Genomic DNA, 13006 nt, shown 5'->3' with positions numbered 1-13006 from the left:
TTTAATCATCATTTATGGACCGCCGTCAGTAAAGCGTGACTGCGTTGCCTGCGCCGGCCTGATGCTAGAAGCTGTAGTGGATAAGATCAGGGGCAATGCAATACAGACGATGATGATGATGAGGATGGTGTCACGCATCCAGAGGATGTTCGTTTCGATTTAAATGTATTTGTATGACTACGGTTGCGTTTTTACTGTTTCGTACGCATAATTTTTCTGGCAGCGTGTTCGACATCGATCTGCAGCAAGCAGCGCTGTGTTTTTATTTCCTTTTGTGTTTATAATATTTAAAGTATAATATTTTTTTGTTTTGTTTTAAAAGTAAACAATTTTCCATATTTAAGCGGCATAGTCTACCGACAGTCATCAGGTCACTATATGCTGCGAAGCTAGTGGTTTTTGATTGCGTACGCTTTACGTAGGCTAGGCCTAGAACACATCACATCATACGACGTGGCGCAACGATTGCAGGCAGGAGGCGCTTTCGCTTTAGCTTGATTTAGAATGGAAAGTAGTAGCGGCTTGACGCAAATCCTCCACACTTCCCTCACAAGGCGCGTGTACGGGTTTGCGAAAATTCCTATCCTATTGGCGAAACGAAGCTATCAGCTACAGGCGCATTGACCACCACCCAAAAACCCACACCCAGGTGGATGGAAATGCATCGCACGTTTCTACTTTTATATTATTCTTATTATTTATGTTAAGCATATTTCCGATTAGCTTTGGCGACAAGAACGGCAACAGGAGGTTGAGACATATAAGGATGGATAGCCTTGAATGATTGAAGTTGGACGATGATGATGATGATGATGTATGAGGCAAAACCCCGCTACCAGTCGTGAACGTTTTTTAAATTATTCACTATCGAATGTTTATGGTAAACAAAAACAAAAACAGAACATCAACAAATAAAATGTAAGCGAAAAATGTAACGATCTGTCTACCACCATCTCTGGATTCGGGGTTGTACTGCTGGTGTAGCATATCATTTGAATTGATTGAGAAATTGGGAAAGGGGGAATCCAATCCAATTATGTGATCGTTTTGGAAGAACAAAAAAAACCGATTTATCGGAGGGCATAGGTTTAAAAACTTACGGTGGAGCAGGTTTCAACGGCTTCCACAATCCATCCAGCTACGCGCAAGCAAGTTGTGGCCCGACGCGACCTAGAAGATCGTTAAAACAAAAAGATTTATTTTGTAAATTAAAATCTGCTTGATTTTTATGTCATATGCGGAGTTTCAATAATTTTTAAAAATTAACTATACATGATCGGTGCTTTATGCTTTGAAAAGCTCTAGAAAAGCTCTGAAAGCTTTCCACTCTTCCTTTTTAACTTACAAAGTAATTTTTTAAAATTTAATTTGGTGGCATGAGCATGTCTTAAGGGTTTTTAACGTTGTTAAAGCGATGAACATGCTGTAAAACTACTGCATGAAAAATAAATTAAGCTTTCCTTTGGAATAATCAACATCAAATTGGTGCACTGTGTTCACTGAAAGGTGGAGAATCGTCCATAAATTACGTACATCTCGAGGTTCAACTGTGCGTACGGTAACATGAACTGCGAAACATTTAAAACCAAGAGTATGATTATTCTTTTGCACATAAAGTGAGAATTGAAGACCATTTTCTAGATTTTTCTTTCTCTTCTTCTTTCGTTCATGAGTCTTTTTCTTGCGTAATAAATATACATTTATCTGCTTTCTATGACCTTTCTAAGATGAAAGGTGTTCTCTAACCGGCGAGGCTCCTCTAGATGTCTTCGCCCATAGTTAATCCGCCACTGGCGTCACTTCACCTGCAGCACCAATAAAATTGTCGTGGCTGCAGCTAGGATCCTTGAGAAAGAAATGCAAAGCAACTGCACTCAGCATCGGAGCAAACGCAGAACTACAGGCACTCATCAGTCAACAGCTTCCGTTCACCCGGACTCAGCCGGCTGTGGGATCCACCCCATCATGGACTACTGTGCCATCATACTTCCTTCTTCCTTCACCAAAACAATAACAATTGATGCCGTTTTTAACTTTTAAAAACATGAAGTATCAAAAACAGTTTTTGAAATAAAACTAAAAGGGAATGGAGAAGTGCACAAGCTTTACATAATTTGCTTTGAAAAGGGAGCGTTTTATCGTAACAAAACATCCTAATTTTAGCGTTACGTGATTTATTTACGAGCCCTTATTGATGTTAAAATCGTCTTGCTCGAGTGTAAATTAACCCCCAGCGATGAGCATGTATTTGTGCCAACCTTGCTGTCGCGGTGGGCTTGGAAAGCTTAAAGCTTAAGAGCATGACTTTATTTACAACAAAGCTGTGTCCGTTGTTCCCTCTTCATTTCTACAAATTATTTAGATTTATCCTAAATGAAATAAATAACAAAAAAGTACCCTGCACAATATAAAATAAAATTAATACCAAAAATTTTTTGAAACACGCTTTATCAATGCTTCCAAAGCATAGCTTTCTGTATGTATTGGTGCAACGCAGCAGCGCTTGCGGTAAGCACAAAAGCATCGCGTTGCACCACGGACAACGTGTACCGCAATATCATTTCGATTCAATCGTTCGGCGCGTTCGGGTGTGCGTCAAACGAACGCGAGCGCTCGTGGTGCATTGTTTTGCTTTCCGAAGCCAAAAACCAACGTAATATACGCGCGTCTGTGTGTCTCTGCGGATGCGTCAATAAGTGTCGTTCTAACCGTGAACCTGTGGCTAAACGAACGACGTACCGCGGGTGGTCGGTTGCCCAGCAAAACAACCTGTTCGCCCTTTCTTTTCTTGACCGCGCCCGCCCGAGTGTGATTTTGAGTGTGTGTGTGTGTGTTACGAAGCACCTCGATGTGCGGTTCCTCCTTCACGTTCCGGGCGGATAAGTGGCAACAGTGAGAACGATACCCAGAAGCCCTTCAACGTTTGTTTTTCGATTTCGGTCGGTTTTGTCCGCATCCGGTCGTGATTACGGTGGAAATTTGGTCTCCCATTTCTTCGTCCCTGGTGAACATCCTACTGGGCTTCATAAGAACCGGTTTCCCGTAACCTCTGGCGTACGCTGGTGTTAGTTTTACGGGTGGAAAGTGTGCGATGACAGCTTAACCAATACCACACCCACCCAAAACCGACGGCGCCGAGTTCAACTCCAGTAATCCACGATCATCTTCGGGATCAAGTTCCGGACCAGCTGTCAACACAACCAAAACCCAAAGTTGGGGGGAACTGCCTGCTTCTCAAGAATTGGTCAGCTGTAAAGCCTGTGGCGCAATGGCGATCATATCAGCAATGGGGCGCGATGGTTGCCAGTACGGTCGGTATCTCGTCTTCCTTAGCGCGTGCCTTCAACTGTTGCCAATGGTTTGGACCGTGTCACGCTCCTCGTCCGTAACGCTCGAGTCACGTATGCGAGATGATCCAGATCTGTCCGAGGTTTGTATGGCTGTCGTTAGATTTAAGGGCAATTCAGGGAAATTGTGAGAAACTTAAAGCGACGAACTTCTGCATAAAATCTACGAAAATGGGAAGCCTTCGGAACGGAAATCTTAAGAGATCTTGCCCAGTTGTTGCTCAGGAAGGTTCGGTATGGCAGAGACAGTAGCGCCATTATTTAACCGGCAGGGCCGAGGTTTAAATCCCAACCAAACCGTTCCTCCGGCGTGAGGACTTACTTATCGAAGTACGTGCTATCAGCAAGCAATTTGTTGGCCGGGAAGACCTTAGTAGGTCCTAAAGGCAGGAAGAAACAGATAGTCACGCTTACGTACGGAGGAGTAAACGCAAACTTAACTTCAAATGAAATTCCCCCAGGACCATCTCGTCCATAAATTGGACGAGATTTCAAATTTGGAACTTTGGAACTGGATCGATAGATACGAGAGCGTTCATTTCATTTCAATTGCCGCTTCTATTGAGTCGGCCCATCCATCCGTTTTAAAGGATACCCTTCCCTACTCCTACGGGCGCCTTAATTTCACGCGAACCGAATGTGAGTGTTTTAAATTTAACACTTCGACTTCTCCATGGGACTGAGAGGGTAGTTTGCCGTTTATGTGTGTGTGTGTGTGTGTGTGTGTGTGTGTGTGTTCACAAGGATGTGTTTATACTAGGGTACAGAAATAGACAAAAATCAATGCAAATCATCTCGCCTCGCCAAGGGTGACTCACGCTGTACAATCGTTTCCCCCACCTAAGCATGTCCTTTCCCGATGACTCAAAATCGGAAAATGGTGGCGGCAGTGGGGGAAGGAAAAGGAAAAAAATGGAATAAATTTTGCGCGCAGCGCGCGACCCCGTTTTGCCGATACACGCGATTGCATTAAAACATTTCGTCCGAGGGAACGTATTTGTGGGGAGGGGGAATATGAAAGGATAGTTTTGATCCCGGACAGGCCACCATCAGCACACTACATCGACCGCTACTACAGCCACCATCACAAGCTTTATCTTTATCGTTTAAATTGCTTTTGCTTCCCCGGTTTGAATGAAATGCAAGAGTTTCCAACCCCTCGGTGATTTCTTCCACTTTTGCCAATGGGGAACTCCTATCGGTGGCGATGAGTAGTAGCTGGAAAGCTGTTTTGCAATAGCAAAAAGTAAAGCAGCACCGCCACCCCATCGTCAGCTTGTGTTTCATTATGGTTTTGCCGTGGCGAGCAGTTGGCGCCAACATCATGTCCTAGGATTTACACGCCATTCACGGAGCGGTGGAGGAAGTTGGGGCAGGCAGGTTCGCCATCTTTGTTGTGCGGCGAGGCATGATAGTTTTTCTCTCGTCCCGGTCCTGGATATTTTCCTCACTCTTTCTTCTTCTTTCTCCCCGCCGTACCTGCTTGGGTAAACTAGGGATCGTACCGCCTGTCGTTTGACGAGTGCAGAAATTTGTCCAACAATCTATTTCTACAGTAGGGTGAGAAAACCCGGGAGAAGGGGTGAGTAGGGATGAGGATTTTCCATCACTCACCTCACCAACAATAAGTTTCCATCGGTTGCCGCTAGCGACGGCAGCTGAGTCTCCGACCAGAAATTGGTTGGCGCCAGGATGTCCTCCTTACGCACACTCACGCACGACGCCGATTGGGTTACACATTGCCGAGGGGTGACCTTTTTGGGGGTGAGTGACTAAGCTGGCCCATATAAAAAGGCAGCACAACACTAAGACACTGGACACGTTAGAGGATTTATCGTATGCTTTCTTCATGGTACACAAACACGTGTGCAAGGGAGTGCGAGTTACGGTGACAGAGATTGGTTGTACGCGGAAGTAGGTTAAAGGGATCCTACTTCTTTTATTTGTTTTTTTCGACATTTCAATAGTTGGTGGCATGGGACCTATATCTGCATGTAATAGGGCATGGTGACGCAGTGAGATGTTACTATTTTTGGAAGGAGTATACACTACTGCGATGTAGTATTGAAGTTTCGGGATTTGATGTACATGACTTCGCTAAGCATCGAGAGTCCTACAAGCAGTAATGTAATGCATAAACTCGTTCCAGTTTTACTCATTAATCGAGCGAGATGAAATCGCCATGTCGAAGCTGGTCCACCATTCGCTAACAATCTTTGCACCGACCAATCAAGCCTTCCAGCGGTATCTGAACAACAAGACGCACCTCAACTATCACATGTGTAAGCATTCGTGAGCATCCTGTGGAAGCGCACCGTTCCTTTACTTACACGCCTTCTTGCACCTTGCAGCGTCCACTCCACTACGATTATCGCAGCTCGGTGACACGGTACGTTCGCTTAATGACGACGGTACACCGCTCTACATCACCCGGAAGCGGCCGCTGGCCGGCATGCAGGAGGATCTGTACGTCAACAGTGCGAAAATTATCCGTGAGCGTTCCAACATGGAGTTTAAAAACACCCGCGGCTACACCCAGGTAGGTGGTGCCTGCTGTTACGCTGATGTCATCCACGATTAAGGTTTCCCCCTAAATTACGCTCACCTTCCGGTACAGATTCTCCACATTATAGATGATGTGCTGACGCCGATAACGACGGTGTTTAACAAAACCCTCGATACACCCAACCCGGATGCATTCGGTTTCCTGCAGAGCGTGGAGGCGATCAACATTGAGCCACATCGGGTGAGGTAAGTGGTACACAAAGGTCCTCGTCGGGTGAGGTAAGATCTCCTAACTTATCTTGCCGAATGTCGTTCGCATACATTCTAGATCCTTCCGGAAGAAGATACTGAACCTAAAGCGGGACCAAGTGTTTAAGAAACCGGGCATCTCCACCTTCTTCATACCGGTCGAGACGGGCTTTAAGGTAAGGCAGGCACGGCGCACAAATGACTGGTCCTCGATAAAAACGTAACGCAACGCGTATTGATTTCGTCTCGGATTACAGGTACCACCGTATCCCACTTTAAGCATGGTGGACAAGCGAGTGATTGATGGGCACGTCATACCAAACAAAGCGATTTTTACCACACCTGCCCCGTACGGTCAACCGCTGGAGACGCTCCAGTTTGAGGATGATCTGCGGGTAACGATAACCTTCTTCCGGCACGATACCGGCAAGAATGCGCGAGGTATTTATAGCTGGCCCTAGATGGTCGTACATTCATGAGATTGTCGTATATTCATCTTGCTATTCTGTTTGTTCTGCCATCTCAATTTCTAGTGTTTGTGGTGTCCAACACGATGTACTCCAACTCTCGACTCACTCCCGGCGCTGTAATAGCGGAAATTGTGAAGGCAAACATCCCAGTAGCGAATGGTGTTGTGCACTTAATTCACCGACCATTAGTCATTGTCGATATGCATAGTCTTGAGATGCTTACGGTATACAGCACAGTCACACGTAGGGAGACCCAGAGACGATTACTTACACAATACGTTTTTCTTTTCGAAATATTGTAGGATAACAGTCACACACTGTGGTCCAAATTTAGGGACCTGATTGAGGATTACGCACCAGAGTTCCTGGGGATTTTGCGAACCATGAACCAGATGACGATCTTCGTACCGCAGGATGACGCAGTTTCACAGATGATGCAAACAAACTTCATGAGGTAAGAATACTCTCAGTTAGAAGGGAGTAGATAGGACACTCTCAGCGGTAGGATCTAATTTCATTAATGTGTTCTTCTCCTTTGTACAGCAATCGGAAGAAACTGGTCGAGGTGCTTATGATGCACGTAGTCCCGGACGCTATTACGATCGATAAAATAAAGCGTAACAATCAGAATCACGTAAGTACTGAACTATCTTGCTGAGCAACAAGTAGGCTTACGACCTTCCTACCTCATTCTACCAGATCTATCAAATACCAACGATGAGCAGTCGGCGCTATATTTACTTCAACCTGAACGAAAACCGCACCTCACACGCCAAAAGTGTCACCGTCGAGGGTGGAGGTGTTAATGCGTCCCTGATACTGGGCGATATCGCTACGAAGGATGGCTACATTCACATCATCGACCGGATGCTCGGCGTTTCGTACATGACCGTACAGGAGAAGCTTGAAACCGATCCGATGTTGAAGTAGGTGCCGCCTCCAGTAACGCTCACGCATCAGGTCTCACACATTCTTATACCTTTGCTCTGTCCATTCCAGTCTCACTTATCACTTTGGAAAGTTGAACCACTTTAACGATCAGCTCAACATGACAAACAAACGGTTTACCTTCTTCGTACCGCGCGACAAAGCCTGGATACAGTGGTTTATTGAGCATCCGGCAGCCAACCTAGATGATTTTGTGCGGAACCGTGAACAGTCGCGGCTGGTACTGGAGCAACATCTCATCATCGCTGACCGGGTGTTCAGTATGGGCGAACTGCGGAATATGTCGCACGATTCACTCTTCCTGACGACGCTCGGTCCCGAAAGCTTACAAATTCGCGTCAAGGAGGAGGACAACAGTAAGTAGAGAACAGAGGGGACGCTTGCCCACCAACGCAATACGCATACTGATCCGCATCCGCACTTCCCCAGGGTACTTCATCCAGTGGAAGGAAACTGGCCGTTGGACCACTGTCTTCCGTCCTGATGTGGAATGTACGAACGGGCTGATACACGTCATCGATACACCGTTTGTGCACGAGTACGACATGATCACTAGCGGCGGTAAGGTGGTGCTTCCGCGCGGCACCGGACCACTGGCGCTGGTGGTGACAGTATTATCCCTGTACGCCACCTATGGCACGTTCTGAAAGTCCTCCGAAAGGAAGGTTTTTAAGGCACACCACCGCCAGAAGAGGATACCGAACTGTGGAGTATGCTTGCATGTTCGAGCTGTCACGGTGGAAACACAGCTTGAACTGTCATTTTGTTGCCAAATATTTGGGTTTAGCGTTGAATCTCTCTTTAGTAGTAGTAGTAGTAGTAGTAGTAGTGTCGGTAGTACGAATTTCAATTCTGTTTATTGCCCCCCGATGGTGAATTGTTGTTAAGCATCTCTCTTACACTTTCTATCTCTTATAACCCTTTCTCTCTATATTTCTCTCTTCGTAATAGTGGTATTGTTTTTAAGAGAAATTAGTTGCATTTCAAGAGTCTCATATTTAATGGCTGCGACCTGTATCCAGGTCGATTATTTTTACAACTTCAATTATTTCATTGTAAGCTTAGCAAGTACGGTAGGATAGGTAAGAGGGCTTGTGACGTTTGTTTAGCCGTTTGCGTGTAGCATACCGTTCCTTTCTTCCCTCCACAAACAAATCTACTAAGGCGTTGTGATTGGTTTGACTTGCAGTTTTTGTTTGCGTGTTCTAGTGTGTGCAGTGTGCATCAACCCTTCTATTTCTTCCCTTCGCTTTTCATACACGATAGCCGTACCTTTTTCAATGTGTTCGTGTGCCTTAATATACAAATTAAAATATATATCTACAACAACAACAGTAACAAGAACTACCCGAAGAAGAAAAAAAACCATATGCCGCCATTACCGTATTGCCTAGTAAGTAAATGCCTTCTTCTGCCTTGCAGATGAGCTACTATAGATACCAAAATTCTTATCGCTGGCAAAACTGTTGAAACGAAGTAAGATAAGCGACAAAAAAAACGAGCTGCGTGTGCAAATTTGTTTGTGTGTATGTCTGTGTGTGCCTGTCGTGTGTCTGTTTACCTTGTTGAAACCATATTTACAACACATCCTCGAACGTATGTGGCAGGTGTAGCGCCCGCTATCGTAAACCAAAAACAAAATGGCGCATCGCAAGTGGAAATAGACGTCAGGTGATTAGTTTTGAGCGGAGAGATGCTGCTGACCATGATATTAAAATAGTCGTCTTTTGATACTCATTACTGCCCCATTTACGTCCTGCACCTGTGTGTCCTTCCCTGTGTTTTGGTCAGGAAGCGAGAAAGAGTAAATTCTAGGCGTAAGCTCATTGCCAAATTAAGCGTTAATGTATGTAGTGTAGCGGTGGAGAAAATGACAGGACAAGTTGGGGAAATCTTCCCAGATCTTTAAATATCGCTTCATCAAACAAATTCCCTCTTCAACGCCTTATACCCAGAGTAAACAGTAGTTATCGACTTCTTTTAGGTTATTTGTTTTCGATTAAGGCGAAATCCTCACTTTTTCGTGTCTTGTGCCTAGAGTACGGTGTCAATACCTGTCAATAGCGTGTAAACAAAAGCATCAACCCGATAATGTAATATTGTAACAAGGAACTCTTGTAGCTTGAATGAATTGAACATCTAAATATAAGACGATACAGTGACCAGAAAGTTAGTGGTGAAGATAATTCTTTCCCGCTAGGAAAGATTGCGGTTTTGATGACATGCTGTCCAGGTAATTGCTTGTGAAGAGTTTTTCCCTATTTTTAAGTTTTGTGTGTGCTAACGAAGTGTCTAATAAGCTAATCGAATGGACCGAGAGTTGATGTGCGTGTAGCTGGAAGAATAAATAGCATGCAATGCGAATGGTCATCAACTTGCCATCTAGACGAGGTCCTCAGTTTCTGAACCGAAATTGGTTCGTTAATACCCTTAACTAAAATAAACCCGTATGTCCCTGTTACTTATCCAAAGTCTTTCAGCACTCACGCACAACTGTATAGTTCCAGATTAATGCCACAAGACGTGACACCGAAGGAAATGACACCAATTAGTGGAGCGCGTCTTCACCGCTGGTACTTGGATGCAAGCAGCGACATATTAAATTAGGCCACAATCTGTTTGTGTGCGTTCGTTCTCACACGGCTTAGTGCGAACACTGCCACTGATTACTTCCTGCCCGTGGGCCATTCGTCACATTACACCGTGTACGCATCTTGCGGTGTTAATTGGATTTGGACCGTCTCGGGTTTGTAGTCTTTCAGTAACAAATTTTAATGTGCCACCGGGTAAGACCTCTGCCGAAACCGTGACCACAAGCCAGGCAAAATCTGATGTCCGCATGCTTGTATGACATCAGACATCAGAAGGAGGGGGTGGTCTGTGTGTGTGTGTCCGCCGACCACCAAGATACCAAGTGGACTTAATTTGGTTAGAACCACAAGCGGATACAAGCGTTATAACGTCATACGGTGAAGCCTGGTCGGTAATCCGTATCTATTTTGACACTACACGCTGTTCGCCAGTCCCCGCTAGTCAACCGAGAATTTGGGTTTGGGGCAGCATCGGTATCCGGATGTCCTTACCACCGCAAAACCACGCACGTGCGTGAAGGCGTAGACGAAAGTTTTTCAAAAATCAATACCCAACCGGTGCCGGTGTACCAGGCGACAATGAGCGGATAATGCGATACGTTGGGGGTTTTGGGTTAGAATACAAACATTTATTGATCTTTTCCGGGTAGGAGTGGCACAGTAGTGTCTCGGTAGGTGCTCACGGTCGCCATTAATGGCCGAAGCTCATTTCGAGCGGGCCTTCTCGTCGCAACAACATGATCGCAAAATGGAATCGTTTTTGAGTAATTTATAGCTATTGCTGACGAGATAAATCACCGAATTTTGGGGATGACGCTTTTCCCTGATCGATATTGGCTGCGCATGATCACGCTCTGCCAAGGTTCGTCCACTACCATCGAAGCATCGTATCCTGTTCTTTGCTACTGAGTGAAATATTGGAATTTTTTTTTGCTCTTGTGTATGCTTGTGTCTGGCTTGTTTTTTTCTTCTTTGCCTGCTTCGGAAAACATGAAGAGGTTGTGTAAACACTGTGAGCAGCAGCAATAGAGTTGGAGGTCACATAAACCCGCTCGCAACATCGCAACATTCTTCTGCAAGCAATCGCTTGCGACGAATGGGGATGATTCTCGGGTGTGTGTGTGTGTCGCGCTGTGACGTGTATACGTCACAGCGCGCATGTACAGCGTGTGGGGGTAAGATGGAACCAACAGTACATACATATTGATCGCCATATTTGGTTGAGAGCAGTTCGTGGGGGTGGGGGTTGTATTCCGACCAAAAAGATGCTTCTGTCAGCAGCAACCGCGAGAGAGCAACGACACTGAGAGGAGAGAGTGAGCAAGTGAGCGCAGATGTGTAAATAAAATCTTCAGATCGATGAGGTCGCCATCGCTGTGCTGCATTTACTCGTTGTCGGATGGTTGAGCCACGCTCATGTGTGCGCTCCTGTGTGAACGAACCGCACCAATCAACCACACGCCTCCTCGCCCTCCCCACAACTCTTCAATCAAATGCTTTCCGCCATCTTCATCCCCGGGAGAGAGGGCGACTCTACCCGTGACTTGCAGCAGCGCAATGGCGTAATGGCGTAACAAGAAGGTGGTATAAACTCTTTGGAAGACGCAATAACGTCTGTGCTGCATCGAAAAAAAAAACTGTCTGCAGCCGCGCTCTTGCCAACAGCTTCGAGAACAATTCGTTTCCTCATGATTGCCTCCAATGTGTAGCTGCGTGTATGTGTGTGTGTATGTGTGCGGTTATGCGTACGCCGTGTTGCAAGGCTAAAATTAATGTATGTTTAGGCTAGGCGAAATAGAATTTCTTCTTTTCTTACCAATTTATCGAGGCCACAAAAGAGTTCGCTTTGGATTAGAAGGTTATCGCCAGCTTTTCGATGCACTCAACCTTTTGTTCTGCTCCATTCGGTAACCACCATCGTCCGACTGTGTATGGGTGACGTAACAACCCCTCCACGCACCGCAACACTTTTACCGTCTTCCCGCATCGCACGCATCGCTTTCCCCATTCCACCGCAATTCACTCGCTCTAGGTTTGGAGGAATTTTCTCGCTTTTCACGCTTACGCACAACCGTCTACTGTTTGCCTGCCTGCCCTGTTGCCGCTGATGCTCCTGCACGCCTGATAACCGTTCGACGAGTCGATGGCTTTTGCTGATCGGTTATCGGTATCGATAGCTTTCCAATCCAATCGATTGATTTTTAACCATTTCTCGATGGGGTGCCGGCCCCGATTCCGATGCAAACCGATCGGAAACAAGCAGCAGCAGCAGCAGCAACCCTTGCAGAAAATACGCGCGCACACACGACGCACGCGAAAACTCCAGGTTCATCGGCTGTGGGAGCGAACAAGTCGTTCATCGTTCATCGTGTCCCGGGGCCGCATGCCCGGTAGCAGGTTGCTGTGACGAGCGCGAAAAAAGGCGCGCTTTCACGACTTTGGTTTTGGTGCAGGTCAAAATTGTGTTCCACCACCCGGGGAGCATGCGGCGAGCAGGTAGCGTTGCTGTGGTGAGCATGATTTTCGCCTGGCACTGTTTGTTAGGCGGGTGCGAGCGTGCGCTGTGCTTGTGTGTGGGTGCGAAAGAGAGAAGAGAAGCGTCGTGCTGTCGCTGGTCGGTGGTGAGCAGTGGTGAGCAAGTGCATTTTGTAAAAATGGTGCCATGTGCAGTGAAATTAGATTGCATTCGATTTTACAAAACAGTTTTGAAAAGTTTAAAAATGTTTTCGTAAGCTTTTAAGCTCAGCTTAAACATTTGTTTTGATTCTCAAAAATTTCGTTTCATGCTAGGAATCTTTCAGAATCCTTCATTCAGCAAAACTTTAAAAAACATTACAAATTTTCACATTAAAATGTTAATAATTTTTTGGCTCTTAAGATGTGCAGTTTAACGAGT

General features: G+C 45.7%; 2 protein-coding genes across 2 annotated transcripts in view; one reads left to right on the top strand and one right to left on the bottom strand.

Annotated features, from left to right (window-relative positions):
• LOC126556132 (fasciclin-1) overlaps positions 1 to 8166 on the top strand; it is a 353811-nt gene extending 345645 nt beyond the window's left edge. The window contains exons 2-13 of the mRNA XM_050211354.1: positions 3285 to 3430; positions 5497 to 5629; positions 5699 to 5886; positions 5965 to 6098; positions 6181 to 6277; positions 6359 to 6542; positions 6635 to 6795; positions 6874 to 7025; positions 7115 to 7205; positions 7271 to 7497; positions 7571 to 7875; positions 7949 to 8166. Of these exons, the coding sequence (XP_050067311.1) occupies positions 3287 to 3430; positions 5497 to 5629; positions 5699 to 5886; positions 5965 to 6098; positions 6181 to 6277; positions 6359 to 6542; positions 6635 to 6795; positions 6874 to 7025; positions 7115 to 7205; positions 7271 to 7497; positions 7571 to 7875; positions 7949 to 8166 (2034 nt within the window). The 5' untranslated portion in view covers positions 3285 to 3286. The remainder of the gene's footprint in view (positions 1 to 3284; positions 3431 to 5496; positions 5630 to 5698; positions 5887 to 5964; positions 6099 to 6180; positions 6278 to 6358; positions 6543 to 6634; positions 6796 to 6873; positions 7026 to 7114; positions 7206 to 7270; positions 7498 to 7570; positions 7876 to 7948) is intronic.
• Positions 1 to 13006, bottom strand: part of LOC126562339 (uncharacterized) — a 171362-nt gene that overhangs the window by 121392 nt on the left and 36964 nt on the right. The window lies entirely within an intron of this gene.

Source organism: Anopheles maculipalpis, chromosome X (genome assembly GCF_943734695.1).
Source record: "Anopheles maculipalpis chromosome X, idAnoMacuDA_375_x, whole genome shotgun sequence".
NCBI lineage: Eukaryota > Metazoa > Arthropoda > Insecta > Diptera > Culicidae > Anopheles > Anopheles maculipalpis.
The sequence above is the reverse complement of the archived record's forward strand: the minus strand, read 5'-3'. Positions and strand labels throughout refer to the sequence as shown.